Source organism: Muscardinus avellanarius (assembly GCF_963383645.1).
Source record: "Muscardinus avellanarius genome assembly, chromosome: 10".
NCBI lineage: Eukaryota > Metazoa > Chordata > Mammalia > Rodentia > Gliridae > Muscardinus > Muscardinus avellanarius.
Window position 1 is genome coordinate 76,824,238 of NC_137796.1, and position 16,912 is coordinate 76,841,149.

At 45.0% G+C, this 16,912-nt stretch overlaps 1 protein-coding gene across 4 annotated transcripts in view; it reads left to right on the forward strand.

The window, feature by feature from the left end:
- Positions 1-16,912, forward strand: part of TRRAP (transformation/transcription domain associated protein) — a gene marked incomplete at both ends in the record, with an annotated part of 131,090 nt that overhangs the window by 68,508 nt on the left and 45,670 nt on the right. For all 4 annotated transcript variants that reach the window (XM_080702487.1, XM_080702488.1, XM_080702490.1 and 1 more), the window contains 11 exons: positions 490-648; positions 765-899; positions 2,991-3,101; positions 3,956-4,102; positions 6,301-6,514; positions 7,018-7,143; positions 9,174-9,320; positions 9,987-10,186; positions 11,640-11,761; positions 12,079-12,292; positions 14,922-15,101. In XM_080702487.1, coding sequence (XP_080558613.1) covers positions 490-648; positions 765-899; positions 2,991-3,101; positions 3,956-4,102; positions 6,301-6,514; positions 7,018-7,143; positions 9,174-9,320; positions 9,987-10,186; positions 11,640-11,761; positions 12,079-12,292; positions 14,922-15,101 — 1,755 coding nt within the window. The remainder of the gene's footprint in view (positions 1-489; positions 649-764; positions 900-2,990; positions 3,102-3,955; positions 4,103-6,300; positions 6,515-7,017; positions 7,144-9,173; positions 9,321-9,986; positions 10,187-11,639; positions 11,762-12,078; positions 12,293-14,921; positions 15,102-16,912) is intronic.

Here is a 16,912-nt window from a genome sequence, read left to right on the forward strand (position 1 = left end):
CTGGCTTTGAACCTGTGGGATCCTCCTCTCTCAGCCTCCCAAGCGCTGGGATTACAAGCGTGCTCCGTCATGCCCAGCTCCATATTTACTTTTGTAGAAATGATTCTTGCAGATTTGGGGTATAGGAGAAAGGATTGAGTCTAAAGCTTGTTCTCTTGCTGCTGGCCCTTTTAAGTAAACAATGGTATGTCTTGAGCTTCTGTGATATCAAAATCTGAAGTTTGGCATTTAACTAGACTTGCCTGATTAAAAACAGCTTATATTTTCAACATGTTAATGCTGGTACCAATAGGCCGAAATAGTCACTGACATTGAAGTTTAACATGAGGCTCGTGGGAAGCACATGCATAAGCTAATGAAGATTTCCTTGTTACGGTTACAATACAGTCTTTGAGCATGAGGTTGGATCAGATGCACACGTGTGTGCACACTAATGTCTCTACTGTGCCTCCACTGTGTGTCTACCATGACATTGGTGGGTGCTCATAGGTGTACTACCCAGTGCGGCACCATCTGGTTCAGCACATGGTCAGTGCCATGCAGAGGTTGGGCTTCACACCCAGTGTCACCATTGAGCAGAGGAGGCTGGCTGTGGACCTGTCTGAGGTTGTCATCAAGTGGGAACTGCAGAGGATCAAGGACCAGCAGGTAGGAACTTCAACCCTTGGCATCATGCCTGATTGTGTTCCTTACATGTTCCTTACATGGCTCCCTAGATATCAGTCAGTAAAGTCAGAGGTGTGTGTGTGTGTGTGTGTTTTAAGCCGGATTCAGATATGGACTCAAATTCCAGTGGAGAAGGAGTGAATTCTGTCTCATCCTCCATTAAGAGAGGCCTGTCTGTGGATTCTGCCCAGGAAGTGAAACGCTTCAGGACTGCCACCGGAGCCATCAGTGCAGTAAGAGCTTACACTTTTCTTCTGAGTGCTGTGTGTCCTTGTGGGACCTTGGGCATTTTTAATGCAGCCCAGTGCTGAGCAAGAGAGGCAGCTGGGAATGTCTTCAGGGTATTTCACCTGAAAGACCCCCGCAGAGGGGAGACCCGCAGTCAAGCCTTGGGATAAGTGATGCCAAGTACACACGAGAGACTTTTCCTTGATGCAAAAGCAAAAGGGTTTATTAAGGAGCCAGTGCACTGGGGCCGACTCGTATAGGAGTTTGGCCCCGAGCGACTGGAACTGAGGGTATTTATAGGGAAAAGACCACTAATTGGGGGGGATTGGGCCAGATTGCATGCGTTTACAGAAAATTACAGAATCATTTGAAAAGTACATTCTGTAGTCAAATGTTAGATAAGATACTAGGTGTAGTCAGCAGGTTCCTGGCACAGGGCGCGCTGACCCGGTCAGTATAGATAAGATGCTAGGTAGGTTCCTGGAACAGGGTGGGCTTATTGCATATTTCTCATTCTTGAGCCTATACTTCTTAAGCTGCAGTAAAAAATATGTTTTTCTTTTAAATATTAGCTGGCTGCTAGGGGCTTATAATTTTTCTTTTAAAATGGAGCCTTTCACAACTCACCCACGGAGCTTCCCAAGTTTCCAGGCACTTTTTTTTTTTTTTTTTAAAGTTCTTCCAGTAATGGTTAGTTGCTTGCAAAAAAATCAAGATAAACTTTTTGAGGACCATGGCTATAGCTCAGTGATAAGAGCACTTGATTAGCATGTGCAAGGAGCCACCGAAGGTTTCATCACCAGCACCACAAGAACACCAGAAAAAAAAAAGAAATTTTGAAGCAAGAATGTGTACCCATATGATTTTGACATGTGTATGTTGGGAGAGAATAATGGGGATTGAACCCAGAGGCACTCTACCATTGAGCGACACTTGTAGGTAGCCCTTTTTATTTTGAAACAGGGTCTAAGTTGCAGAAGCTGGCCTTGAGGTTGTGATCCTCCTGTATCAGCCCCCTAAGTACTGGGATTACAGGCATGTACCACTGTACTCCTTATGATTGGATTTTTAAATAGGTGATATTTCTCCCCTGCTTAGGGGAGGGCAGCCTCCAAGAAGGGCCCTGGCATTTTGCTTCCTCCCCCACCCTTTGTGGAGGTGGTGTTAGAGGAAGCAGAGGCACTCAACTGGTGTGGACCTGCAGGCTTGTCGGCACTGGCCTGGCTGGCTCCGCTTCCGGCTTCGTGTTCCCTCACCCCAGCCGTTCCAGTGCCTTCGGTGGCTCCACGTTCACCCAGGGCTCTCCCGCACTTAATCCATTCATTTCTCCCCATACTGTGTCGAAAGCAAGTCCTTTGGCCCTGCTGGGAATGCCTGCTGCCGTCGCCAGCCCTCCCTATACCACTGTGACCCGCGTCTCCCTCAACTCCCCAGCCATGGGTGCTGAACCTGCCTCCTGGTTCCTTGTGCTGCTTCTGCTTTTACCCCACTCCTGTGTTTATTGTTCACAAAGCAGTCAGAGTACCAAAAACCTTCTTTTCAAACTTGAATCAGGAAAAGCTGAGTAGGGGGTTTGTAGGACCTCTTTACTATATTTATAGTTTCTTGTGGCTCTTACTTTGAAACTAAAAGTAAGAATAAAGTGTAGGTCAGGTGGTCTCTGTTCTCCTCCTGCCCCAGGCCTGCCGTCCCTGGGAGCCGGCTCTGCTGGTGGCTCTTGTCCCTGGGCACCTGCTCGCTCTGCTCAGCCACCCACCTTTCCCTTTATTTAGCAGGCTCCAGGTCCCTTGGTGCTTAGGATGTGTCACTGGCCCTCTTTCTTCTACCTCGAGCCATCGTTCTCTCTGATGACCAGCCTCCTCTTGGTCATTCCATGCTCCCCTGGGTCTCCATCACTTGAGCGGCCACTTTGTGTGGTCAGCTGCCTGTCTGCTGGGTCTATAAGCTTCATGAGAGTAGCGGCAGCATCTGTCCCTCATGTCCCCCATGCCTCAAGCAGTATCCCATTGTACCTGTCAGCTGGCCGAACGAGTCAGCCTCTTGTGTAGGAAATTCTGGGGAGTTCCCTTCTTGACTCAAATATGACCCTTTTCTAGGTGTTTGGAAGGAGCCAGTCGCTGCCTGGAGCTGACTCTCTTCTCGCCAAGCCCATTGACAAACAGCACACAGACACAGTGGTGAATTTTCTCATCCGAGTGGCTTGTCAGGTACAGGACTCTGAAGAACCACAGCTTCTTAGTACACTATAGAATATTTTCTATGACAGTTTAGCAAACAAAACAAAACAAAAAATAGACCAGGCCTGAGATTTCTCTTGGTAGGTTATTATTTCTGAAATATGCCTGTGTCTTATAATTGGTATAATTAAAAAAATTTTTTTTGTTTCTTTCAGAGCTAATAAAATAATGATGTGTCTTAAAATTAATGACATCTGTACTTTGGCGAAATATGGTAGCTCAGTGATCTGGGCCAGTTATGTAACTTCTAAGTTTTCTAGATTCTTAAAATGGGAATGGTATACAGCTTATATTGGTGTTGAGATGATTTAACCTACATGAAATTTGCACAGTATGAAGTCATACTGAAGTTATAGCTTGGGTTTATCATATCAGCTTATATTGACAAAATTGTTTGCATTCCATTTCTGAAACATCTGTATTTCAGAAATCTTCTGTCAATGAAATTTTTCTAAGTCTCATTTTTAGTTTGAGGATCTTAAATTTTTAAAACTACTGTACAAAACTGTGTATTTTGCAATACTATTAAGAATTCCCAAGAACTGAAAGAATTTGCTAAACTGTCCAACCAGTAAATAACACCTTGTGTATCTATAGTGTTCAGTGTATTGGGAGGCCCCAAGGGGAGGGGGCCTGCTCTCAGTCACCACCCACATGCTGCAAAGGAGAGGGCGCTCAGGGCAAGTGGTCCAGAGAAGGTGGCCATGAAGCAGTGAGCTGAAAGGCGAGGGCGCGGGCCTAGTGGACGAGCAGTGTCACTGGGTATTAGAGTGACTCTAAGCATACTCGGCCACATGCTGGCTTTGACTTGGCTGCATTTCTAGGTCAATGACAGCACCAACACCGCAGGGTCTCCTGGGGAGGTGCTCTCTCGCCGCTGCGTCAATCTTCTGAAGACTGCGCTACGGCCGGATATGTGGTCCAAGTCTGAGCTCAAGCTGCAGTGGTTCGACAAGCTGCTGATGACTGTGGTAGGTGCACAGGTCTGCTAGGCCAAGGTGGGGTCCTCGAGGCTGTTATCAGATGCTGTCACTTGGGCTCAGGAATGGGCATTTAGGGCTTCTTTCTGACCTAAAACCAAATCTCCCAGACCCTGGCCAGCCAGTGGCCTTGCCCACTTTTCCCTCAGGCTGTTGGGAAGGAGTAGCCACTTTGAGTCACTGAACATGGTTTTGAAACTTCAGTTCTCAACCCCGAATATACTTAGGACTGTTGTTTTCCATTTCTCAGATGCATTTTTTTTTTAGATGGGGTGCGTACTGGGCATTGAACCTGGGTCATCCTGCCTCTGAACTACATTTCCAAATCTATTTTATTTTTTATTTGAAAACAGGACCTCACTGAGTTGTGGAGGCCTCACTAAATAGCTGAGGCTGGCCATAAACCTGTGATCCTCCTGTCTCAGCCTCCCAAGTACTGGGATTAGAAGCCTGTGGTACCACTCCTGGCTTCTCAAGTGCATCATCTTTATTTTTATTTTTTGCAGTACTGGGAATGGAACCCAGGGATATTCTACCTCCGATCTACACCCCCAGCCCAATTTTTTATTCTTTATTTTGAAATAAGTTTTCACTAAGTTGCAGAAGCCTTCACTAAGTACCTGAGGCTGGCCAAGAACCTGTGATCCTTCTGTCTCAGCCTCTCAAGTACTGGGATTACAAGTGTGCACCACCACGTCCGGCTGATCTACCAATTGCCTTGGAAAACCATTTTTAGTTGATTTATATAACTCTTAAAATAAATGTGAATTTTAAAAACAGGTTTTTGGTGATGCGGGCCCTGCTGTTAGGTCATCAGCACATGGGGCAGTCTCCTGAGTGTTCTAGTGTCCTGTTGCTTTCTGACAGCCATGGTCCTATAATTTTCTGGTGATAGCAAAACTGCTCTCTTGTCTTTGATTGCCATCATAGATTCCGTTTGTCTAGATGCTTGACAGAGATCAGGATTATAAGACCTGCTGGAGGCACTTGTTTGGACTGCGAACAATAACAATGTCGCTTAAGTTTTGAAAAGTCATAAAGCACAGTCTTGAGCCATGACCAGGACTACTACAAGTACTTTGATTCTATCTGGGTGGTGCTTAGCTTTTAGATTGCTCTTTGTATTTTGTTGTTGTTCTTGTTTGTTTGTTTGGTACTGAGGATTGAACCTAGAGGCATTCTACCTCCAAGCTACACTACCAGCCCAATTTTATTTCTTTATTTGGAAACAGGGTCTCTCTAGGATTGTGAGCACCTCATTACATTGCTGGGACTGGCTTTGAACTTGGCAGTCCTCTTGTCTCAGCCTCCCAAGTTTGGGGATTATATGCGTGCGCCATCATGCCTGGCTTCTCTTTGTCTTTTTGAAAGATTGAACTACTTTCCCATCAGATGCATTCATTATTGAAAGCTCAGCCATAGCGGGCAGTCTGCAGCTTCACGGATAGTATTCTCATGAAGCAACATGCCATGCTAAAATTGCCTTTCGCCTTTATCCACACCCATAATCCATGGTGAGAGATTTTATCTTGCATCTCAGTGCATACACATATTGCATACACGTAGTGCGTACGCAAGGCTTGTGTAAACCACAGAAACAAAGCTTCCATGATGCAGTGCTTATCCTCCTATAAACCATGTTTCCTAATTTATTTCAATTTTATTTATTCTTAGTTCTTCCATCATCTATTAGATTGGCCCAGTACTAGGATAATAGGCATATGCCATGCCACCAAATCTGGCTTTTAATGAGCCTTTTAAAAAGAGGTTTGATTAAATATATGAAGCAAATTTATAGAAGACACATTATAAAATCTTATTATTATTTTTTTTTTTTGGTGGCACTGGAGTTCCTGGAAACCCTTCTACTTCCGAGCTACACTCCGAGACCTATTTTATACCTTTTTTTTTTGAAACAGGGTCTCTTAAGCCAGCATGGCTGGCTTCAAACCTGTGCGATCGTCGTGTCTCCGCCTCTCAAGCACGGAGATTACAAGCATGCACCCGGCAAAAAAATCTTACTTTTTATGTAGCTGTATGCTTTATCAAGAATAATATATTCCTCTGTGGCTTTTTACTTAGTTTCTAAATAGTTGATGGTATACAGTTTTAAATCTTGATAGATATGTTTCTATAATTCATTTTACCATAGTACATATTTCATTTGTGATCTCTGTTTTTCATCACAGGAGCAGCCAAATCAGGTCAACTATGGAAATATTTGCACAGGATTGGAAGTGCTGAGTTTCTTGCTCACCGTCCTCCAGTCCCCAGCCATTCTCAGTAGCTTTAAGCCCTTGCAGCGTGGCATCGCTGCCTGCATGACCTGTGGAAACACCAAAGTGTTGCGAGCTGTCCACAGCCTCCTATCACGCCTCATGAGCATTTTCCCAACAGAACCAAGTAGGTGACCTTTCTGTCCATGCCTCCTGTTTTATTGGAGTGGACAAACTTTTAGTTGAGAGTTCTACATTGAGCCTTTTGTTATCCTACTTTGCTCAGCATTTCTTTAAAAAAATTTTTTTTAACATAAAAACTTCTTAATGGCATTGCATTGGAAATTTATTTCTTCATCTGTTAAACTATTACTATTTTCTTCAGGTATTAAAGGGGAAGTTAGGTTTTAAGTATCATAGCAAACCTTGGGCAATTTGCAAGATCACGGTTTTGCATATTAAGAACAAATGTGTTTGAAGCACATTCTGGGAAGGAATGGTGAGTTAAGAGCTGTCCTCCCTTGAGTAAATGGGAACCAGCCCAGAGAGGAGCCCGTGCTGTTCTGTATTGGTGGACAGGTGCCTGTGTGAGTTGCTCAGAGATCAGACAACTACAGCTCAGCCCCTGGGTGAGGACCCTGTGGGCCTGGAGCCCTGACACTAGTGCCCTGTCCCCACCTTCTGTTTCAGGCACTTCCAGTGTGGCCTCCAAGTATGAAGAGCTGGAGTGCCTCTACGCGGCTGTTGGGAAGGTCATCTATGAAGGACTCACCAACTACGAGAAGGCCACCAATGCAAACCCCTCCCAGCTCTTTGGTGTGTATATGGTTTTGTCAGCAGTGCTTGAGTGGGTATTTGTTCCTATTAACTGGACATGTGTCCTGGGAAAGGCTCAGGTTGTTAGGAGGAACTTCAAGTGGATGTTTTGTTGAGGACTCTGGATATTGTCCCTTGCCCTCAAGACCACTCCCCTGGAGTCTGAGGTAAGCGGCCCTCCCTGGCCCATTACCAGGGCTTTCCTCTGTGCCTCCCAGCTTAGCCTCCAGTGCAGGCTTACTTATGAGGGGAGTTGCCTCATAGTGCATGGATACTGCTGACCCCGTATTGCACTGAACGCAGAGATGCTGCTAACTCTGTGTGCTAGTGTGTACTTACTGCCTTCTCTAGTGTGTCCACCTGCCAACAAGCCACTCACAAGTCTTGTCCCTGCCTAATCAGCAAGGCTTTGTAATCCTTTGTCATTTTTACTTTGTAAAAAGTAATCAGGGAAATTCAGTAACTTTTGCCCCAGATACTCAGAAGTTATATGTATAGCTAATCTCGATTTTAGTCAAGCTTATATCTTAGACTTTGGGTTAGCATCTCACAGATTTTTCTTTTCCTTATTCTATAGTTCTTTTGTAAAACTTTGAAAATACAAATGAAGATATGGGTATGGTGGTGCAAACCTGTAATCTCAGTATTTTGGAGACTTGAGACAGGAGGATGAAGGTTCGAGGCTAGCCTCAGCAACTTAATGAGACTCTTGGCAACTTACTGAGGTCATGTTTCCAAAAAAATAAAAGGGCTGAGGATGTAGCTCAGAAGAAGAATGTCCCTGGGCTCAATCACCAGCCCCCAACCCACACACACATGCGTACACAAACAAAACATGCAAGTGAGGGAAGACTAAATAAAGGTCACCTACCAGCCTCCTTACTTTTTCGTTGCCAGGATTAACATTTTGGTGTGTCTCATTTTTCTATGCATGTGTGTACTCATATACATGTACAAATAGCCCTTGTGCATATGCTTATGTTTGAATTTGAAGTCTGAATACTTTATTTTTGTATAAATTCCTTGCTTTCCAAACTTTGGTTATTTGCCCTCTGAAATTTAGGAACCAGTTAAATTTGGTTTAAATAGTATCCTTCAGATTTGCTCTGTAATTTGGAACCAGGCAGATATGGAGAGTAGGAACTGCTTTTGTGACTTTAGGGGCCAAATTCACAAATTCTGGCTCCTCTCACAGCAGAGATGAATGTCTCTACTTCATTCTCCCAAGGACTCTGAGAAGAAGAGCTGATCTCCACCAGCGGTGTCCCCTCCCTTGTGGGGTGGCAGCAGGCCTGGGCCAGCAGAGGGTGAAGTGAGCTTGGAGAGTTGGCAGTACTGTCCTCCTTGTGACAGATCCAGATCTCTGTCACCCATGTTTGCTCAGTAAAGGAGAGCACAGCAACCAAGAACAGCAGGACACATTCTGAGTTCATTATTGCCTCCACGGATGTCATGGGTTACAGTCCTAGAATCAGGCCCTACACTGACTGCTGTCTGAGAATCAACCTTTAGCAAGGCCTGCCTGAAACAATCCAAATCTGAGAGGCTGGCACCTGCCAGGGTCATAGTGATTATAGAAATATTAATTATGAAAGATAAATTCTTTCATCTATTTTGTACATGTTCTAGTTTAACTGATCTTATGCACTTTTTTTGGAATGATGTGCAAATTGAATTCTAAAATATTTGTTGTGTCCAGATGGGCTAGAAAAATTTTCTTTTCTTTTTTCTGTTGCCCCCAAACTGAGGGTGGTTTGTTAAAACCTAAAACCAAAATTCGGAATAAAGGGGAGACTTGTTTACACTGAAGCACAGAAGTGAGCCCTGCATGGCGGTGGTGGCTGTCGTCAAGAATTGGGAGTAAAGACACTGTTTCAGAATGTAGTGTTTACTCTCTGTGAGCATACAGTGTTGGCATTTGGGATCTGTCTATACTTGTGTCAGATTATAATGTTTTCAAAGCTCATTTTTGTTATTCAGTCCTGGTGTTAAGACTTCTCTGTAAAACAACTGCAATTCCTACACCACAGGGACTCTAATGATCCTCAAGTCGGCCTGTAGCAACAACCCGAGCTACATCGACAGGCTGATCTCCGTCTTCATGCGCTCCCTGCAGAAGATGGTCCGCGAGCATTTAAATCCACAGGCAGCATCCGGAAGCACCGAAGCAACTGCAGGTGACAACCTTGGGCCTACGTTTCCTCTGACCACATGGTTCAGGCTGTGTGATCGACCTCCAGTGTAATCACAGTTAATGTGAAGTCCTGTTGTTTATACAAAGCTTGTCACGTATGCTCTATAACAAAGAGATTTAAAATCAAAACAAGAGTCATTGCAAAAATATGCTTTTAAGATTTGTGGGTATAACAATGAAAAAGTTCTGAGGCGGTTGGATTCTTACATAGAGCCTTCGCTAAGTGAGATTGCTGTAAAACTGAGTTGTCTTAGTTAGAGGTGCTATTTCTGAAGAATGAAACCACACGCTCCAGATGAGAGCCCGGGCTCTGTGCTGGGTGATAGGTGGGGGTGGGCCGTTTGCAGGGGCAGCGGTGGCATGGATGCTGGATGAGCCTCGGGACCCAAATGCTGTCATTGAGGTTTTGTGGCAGGGTGCGGGGAGCCTAAGGCAGCCCGTGTGGGTCACAGCAGTTCATTGCCCCCCCCCCCCCAAGAGGCCACCTTCACCAGGTGAAGCAGTGAGGAAGTGACGAGTCACTCAGATCCCAGAAGTGGTTGACAGAGAAAAGATCTGGGGGATGTGGGCAGACACAGCGTGTCACGCAGTGCAGAATGGTGGCCCACTAACTCTCTGGAGATCGTCAGGCTGTGTTCTCTGTGCGCAGGCACAAGTGAGCTAGTGATGCTGAGTCTGGAGCTGGTAAAGACGCGGCTGGCCGTGATGAGCATGGAGATGCGCAAGAACTTCATCCAGACCATCCTGACGGCCCTCATTGAAAAGTCCCCGGATGCCAAGATCCTCCGGGCGGTGGTGAAAATTGTGGAAGAATGGGTTAAGAACAATTCCCCAATGGCAGCCAACCAGGTGAGCTGTGAGGAGGTGCTGAGTTTGGCCAAGTGCCCGCTGTTGAATGCAGGAGGAAATCAAGTGTCACCTTCTCACACTTCTGAAACTTCCTCAAGCAAACTTTTTTTCTCTCATGTTTGTATCCACAGTATCTTTACTTTGTGGCTGGAGTTCATTCTATCCACTTAACAGATATGGAATAGAAACTTGAGTTTACTTGGTCGCTCATCTTGTTGTGGTTTTACTTCTGTTAAAATGTTGATTGGAGCTGGGTGTGGTGGCACAGGCTTATAATCCCAGATTTTGGGAGACAGCCTCAGCTACTACTTAGTGAGGCCTTTTGCAAACTCAGTGAAACCCTGTTTCAAAAGAATTAAAAAATTGGGCTGGGGGTATAGCTTGGAGGTTTACCCCTGGGTTCCATCCCCAGTACTAAAAAAAAAAAAAAAAAAAAAAAAGTTAAATAAAACTGGGCATGATGGCACATGCTTGTAAATCCCAGTACTTGGGAGGCTGAGTTAGGAGGATTAAAAGTTTATAGCCAGCCTCAGCATCTTAGTGTGAGGTCCTCAGTAACTTAGTGAGACCCTGTTTTAAAATAAAAGAATAAAATAGGGCTGGTGATGTAGCTCAGAGGTAAACTGCCCTTGGGTTCCATCCCCAGTGCCACTGGGGGAAAAAAAAAAAAAGTAGAGTGAAGCCAAACGTGATGGTACACGCTTGTAAGCTCAGTACTTGAGAAGCTGAGACAGGAAGACCTCAGGTTTGAGGATAGCCTCAGCAATTTAGCAAGACTCTTAGCAACTTAGCAAGAAAATGTTTTAAAATGAAAAAATGAAAGCTGGGCGTGGTGGCGCGCACTTGTAATCCTAGCATTTGGGGGGCTGAGACTGGAGGATCGCAATTCGAGGACAGCCTCAGCTACTTTTGCCGACAACCTCAGCTACTTAGTGAGGCCCTCTGCAACTCAGTGAGACCCAGTTTCAAACTAAAGAATAAAAAACAGGGAAAGGGGTGTAGCTCAGAGGTTGAATGCCACTAGGTTCCATCCCCAGACCCGGAAAAAAAAAAAAAAAAAAGGAAAAGAATAGGGGCATCAGAATGTCCTTGGGTTTAGCTCCCAGCACCCACCCCCCGCCATGTTAAATGAACTTTCCAGAAAACGGTAACAGTTTTTTCTTTTCTTTAGTGTGGTAAAATTAAATTTGCAAACTTCCAATTTGTTTTATAATTTAGTTTCTTTCTCTCTAAAGTGAGTCAGCCCTTCATGAAAATTACATTGGCATGTCTTAATTTCAAGCACCTGAAGATAGTCATCTTTGATTTTTCTGTTCAGAAATGAATGACCTTGTCATATTATACTTGATAAAATTGTAAGAACTTAAAAAGTAGAGCAAATAGCTGAAATACCGTTAAATATATGGTTTCTTAAGTAGAAGTAATTGACTTTTTTAAAACAAATTCTGTACAGACACCTACACTCCGGGAGAAGTCCATTTTGCTCGTGAAGATGATGACCTACATAGAAAAGCGTTTCCCAGAAGACCTGGAATTAAATGCCCAGTTTTTAGACCTTGTCAACTATGTCTACAGGTAATTAGAGCATTTGGTCAAATATTGCACATATTGGTCCATAATGAGTTCTCTTTCCAGTGAACTTTAATTTTTTACTTACACCTAAACTTGATATATTCATTTAAATACTAAATCATTTAATATATTTTGGCATCATTAATGAGCCTTTTGCTGAAATGCGGCTTAAGCCTGTCTGATTGGCAGCACGCTCTCGGCCACCACAGGGGCATTTCAAGAGAGCTGCTGCCCACCTGTTTCTGTTTGTTTGCTCGTGGCTTGAGTGGTCCACTCTCTTGCCTTACTCTTAACGTTTTGGTGTGATCCTCTGGTCGCAGGGATGAGGCCCTGTCTGGCAGTGAGCTGACCGCAAAGCTGGAACCTGCCTTTCTCTCGGGGCTGCGTTGTGCCCAGCCGCTCATCAGGGCAAAATTTTTCGAGGTTTTTGACAACTCTATGAAACGCCGGGTCTACGAGCGTCTGCTGTATGTGACCTGTTCGCAGAATTGGGAAGCTATGGGGAACCACTTTTGGATCAAGCAGTGCATTGAGGTAAGATAGACTCAGCTCATCATCTGTGGCTGAGGGGCTGCCATGGGTTTTCTGAGTGAGGCGTGGAAGCCAGGATCACACACAGCTGAGTGAACTAGAAATCTCTAACATAAACCTGCTGTTGATTTTTAGAAAAAAATAAAGATTTAAGATTAAGTGTTCATCTAAAGCGTTTTTGGCTAATTAAAACCTTTTATCAAAAAGTTTAGTAATACTTCTCATTTTGTTGGCAGAGATTAAGTATAAGCAGTATAAGCATTCTAAAATTCTACATGTCCTAGAAAACTTAGTCACATAATCCACTTGTCAGCCCTCATCATTCTTCGATTAGGAGCTGTCAGTTTAGAGTCCTTCACATGAGGACTTAGGCTCTGGAAACGCAGGCCAGGTGTAAATGGTGAGTGCTGTGAAAATGAAGTCCAGGCCCGGAGCAGGATCAGCAAACATTCGGTGAAAGGCAAGGCGGAGGCTCCTGACCCACAGGATTTCCATGAGACTTCCGGCTTGCGCGATGTTAGACACAGCTCGCCTCCATTCTTGGGGCCATTCAGCCACTTGGGCACCAGACAACTTAGGTTTTGTATAGCAGTTACCAGTGCTAAGCAGGTACTTGTCTGCTTACCTATAATGAAGACAACTGAGACAGAAATTCTCACTAATGCAAAGGAAGGAAATTATGGCACTAGGTGTCAGTGAGAACTTGTTATCACACTTGGTGCTGCATGGGTGTTTTTTCACTGTCACATGCAGCAGGGAATTGGAATTTTGCTAATGGCAACGCAGTGGGGACACAGTTCCCTGCTTTGCCCATCACTCACCTGACAACTGCTGTTAGGTGCTGGGGACTGGGCCAGGTACTAAAAATGAAAAGATGAGCAAGATGTCGTCATGGCAAGTACACATGAATCGATCACAGGAAGGGCCTCGGCCGGATCCTTCCTTCTTCATCCCTGGAGTTAGCAGTTTTAGACCGCTCTGGCCACCCTCGTCCCTCACAAAGATGAGTGTTCACCTGCCTCCCTTCCTATCTACTGTAGTTACCTCTGTTGCTGCAAAAATTATTCTTAAGGAACAAAGATGACATTACTACTTACCCTTGTACCCATAAAACCCAGCCTGCACGTTGGATGCCATGTCCCCCAGTAAAGGAACCATTGCCTCCTCTCCCTCCCCGTTATTCTCCTGCCAAGCTGACTTCCACGTCCCATTTTCTTTTCTTGTCCTTTCTTTAAAAGTATAAATTGACCACTGGGTGTGGTGGCGCACGCTTGTAATCCCAGCATTTGGGAGGCTGAGACAGGAGGATCAAGTCAGAGAGTGTAGCCCAGAGGTAGAAAACCTCCTGGGTTCCACCCCGAGTATCACACACAAAAAAAATATATAAATTGAGAATTTATAATTGTGTATATTTATAGACTATAAGGTAATGTTATAATTTGTGAATATAGTGTGGAATAATTAAAGCTAGTTAGTTCTCATTTTTTTTAATTTATTTTTTTATTTTTTGGTGGTACTGGGGTTCCTGGAAGCCCTTCCTCTGGGCTACACTCCCAGACCTATGTTTTATTTGGAAACAGGGTCTCTTAAGCCAGCGAGGCTGGCTCCGAACCAGCACAATCTTCCTGTCTCCGCCTCCCAAGCGCGGGGATTACAAGCATGCGCCACCACACCCGGCTGGTTAGCTCTCATTTTAAAAGTATAACATTTTCTGCAGTGAGAACATTTGAACTTTGCTTTCTTAGAAACTTTAAAAGGCACGATACTCTTCTATTAGCTATATTCAGCATGCTATATAGGAGATCTCAAATTTAACATATTCTTCCCACTGAGAGCCCTGTTCTCTGTCAGCCCACCTCGTCTTTGGGCTTGTCTTTCCCTTTTACGCTTCAGATCCTGGGGACACCATCTCTGAATTTGATGTGTGTCGGTGGCCCCCACCAGCACCTGGCGGGTGCTCAGTTAATATTTGAGGATTGTGAGAGTAGCTTGGTTGAGGGCAGTGTGAGCACAGACCCTGTGATGAAACCAGTGTGGCAGAAACCGGGTGCCGCATGGAGAATAGCCTCAGGTGTGGTGAGAGTGAGAGGAGTATCTGGCTACAGAAGCAGGCTAGGCTCACATCGCAGTAAGTCTTGTGCACCACTGTGAGCAGCTTGTGCTGACCCCTGAGGCAGTGGGAGGTCTTCAGGGGTGTGGGAGGTGTCTGTGTGGAGGAGACAGATCTGAGGAGGTGGGTTTGGAGATGAGTTAGGAAGTTCCGTCCAAGTAGGAGGAGATACAGGCAGGGCTTGGAGATTTGATATGGGCACTGAGAGAGGAGGAAAAGTAGTAGACGAGCAAACAGAGGTCTTCTTTGACTTCTGCGTCTGTGAGATGCTCTGAGAGGCAGAAAAGAGGAAGCCCTGCAGTACAGGAGAAGGGGAAAGCTGCTCAGTTGCACTGGACCACTGAGCCAGCGAGACCCAGCAGAGGACTGCTGGAAGGGAGGCCAGACCCCGTCCGACCTCAGCTGTGGGCTTGGGTCATCTTTGTGTGCACACCTGTTGAGACGTCCAGGCGTGACCCGAGTCCACATGCCACTAGTGCCATGTGTCCATCTTAGGCTTACCTTCTGCATAATCCTCTCCAGCTCCTCCTGGCTGTGTGTGAGAAGAACACGCCCATTGGGACCAGCTGCCAGGGAGCTATGCTCCCCTCCATAACCAACGTCATCAACCTGGCCGATAGCCACGACCGCGCCGCCTTCGCCATGGTCACGCACGTCAAGCAGGAGCCTCGGGAGCGGGAGAACAGCGAGTCCAAGGAAGAGGTGAGGCTTTCTCTGCATTCCTCAGGCTGACATCCCGTTCAGTGGGAGTCTCATGTCAGCAAGAGCAGCGTTTGGAAACCTGCTTCTACCTGAAAGCTCTCAGTGTGGTGCTCTATACAGTTAAAGTTGAGCAGCAGCTTGTGTTGCCATTCTGTTTTCATGTGGCTTTGTCATGAGCTGGTCTGGCTTAGCACAGAGTACTGTTTGGAGATTTCTCTCCATGTCAGAAAAGCCCAGTTGTGCTGTAAAGCACTGCTTTAGGGAGTAATACCTGCCGTAAAGGAAGCCCAGCTCTAACTGGTTCCCCTGGCAACTTGCTAAGACCTTCCATATCTCCACCCTGTTCAGGGATGGGCTGCTTGGAGCCTGTAGTCCCCAAGAACATGTCTACCAAGGCTGATGCCGAGGTTTCAATGATTAATCCCCTGTGGAGAAGTGGCTGACAGGACAGCAGGCTGAGTCTTTAGGCACTGCGTTTTGAATGGCTGGCTTTGGGAATCTCAGTCCATTTGCAGTGTTGGGTCTTAGAAAACAGTCATGAACAGTCAGATGTGATGGCACATGCCTGTAATCCTAGTACTTGGGAGGCTTAGAGAGGAGGATTCCAGATTCATGGCCAGCCTCCACTACTTAGTGAAGCCCTCCGCAACTTAGTGAGATCCTGTCTCAAAATAAAAAATAAAAAAGAGGGCTGGGGGTGTAGCTCGGAGGTAGAATGCCCCCCTGGGCTCCATCCCAGTACCGCAAAAAAGAAAAAAAGAGAACAGTTATGTAGCAGTGACAGGTTGAATGCTGTCTTTCTCTGCTCCAAAAAGAGGGTGAGAGGGTTTCTCTCCCCTATGTAGGATAGCTCCTCCTTTATTAACAAATAAGACTTTAAAATTTTTCTTTACTGTTGTTAAACATGAGACTGGTTAGTTCAGTCTTCCCTTACTGCAGTCATACTAAATGAAATAAATTGCCATCTTGGAAGGATTCTGTATTCTCAAGGGTGCATACCAGGTGATTATCCTATCGACTTAAATAATTTAAATTCTAAAATAAATAAAAACCAGATCAATTAGACTAGATCTCCCTCCCTTCTCTTCCTTCCCTTCCTCCCCCTCTCTTTCTTGGTGCTATGAATAGAGCCCAGGGGATACCTCTGACTACACTCCCAGCCATTTATTTATTTATTTATTTATTAACTTATTTATTTATTGTGGTACTGAGAATCCAACCCAGGGACATGCTACCTTTGAGCTGTATTCCCAGCCCTATTTTATTGAGACAAGGTCTCACTCAGATGCGGAGGGCCTCACAAGTTGCCAGGGCTGGTCTCGAACTTGGCATCCTCCTGTCTCATCCTCTCAAGTACTGAGATATGAGCGTGTGCCACCATGCTCGGCTATTTTTTACTTTGAGATGGGATTTTACTAAGTGTCTGAAGGTCTCACTAAGTATAGTTTGTTTAGTATGAATTGTTGACTATGACTTTTTAGGAGTTTTCAGCAGAGATAAGATTTATTTGTGTTTGAGACACAATACATTGTACAACCATATTTTTTGCAGTGATCCTGACAGTATTAGTACAAATGAACAAAGTGCCTAGGCAGCTATATTGCATTTTGAGAAGTGATAGGTCCTAATTCTAATGTTCTTTATGATTTTTAATATTTAAGATTTGCACCATTTTATTTTGCTTTCTATAACCCAAGTATGAAAACAGAATGGTGAGTGTGTGTGTGTGTGTGTGTGTGTCTGGGGATGGAACCCAGGAGCATTTAACCTTCAAACTACACCCCTCAACCTATTTTTTTATTCTTTATTTT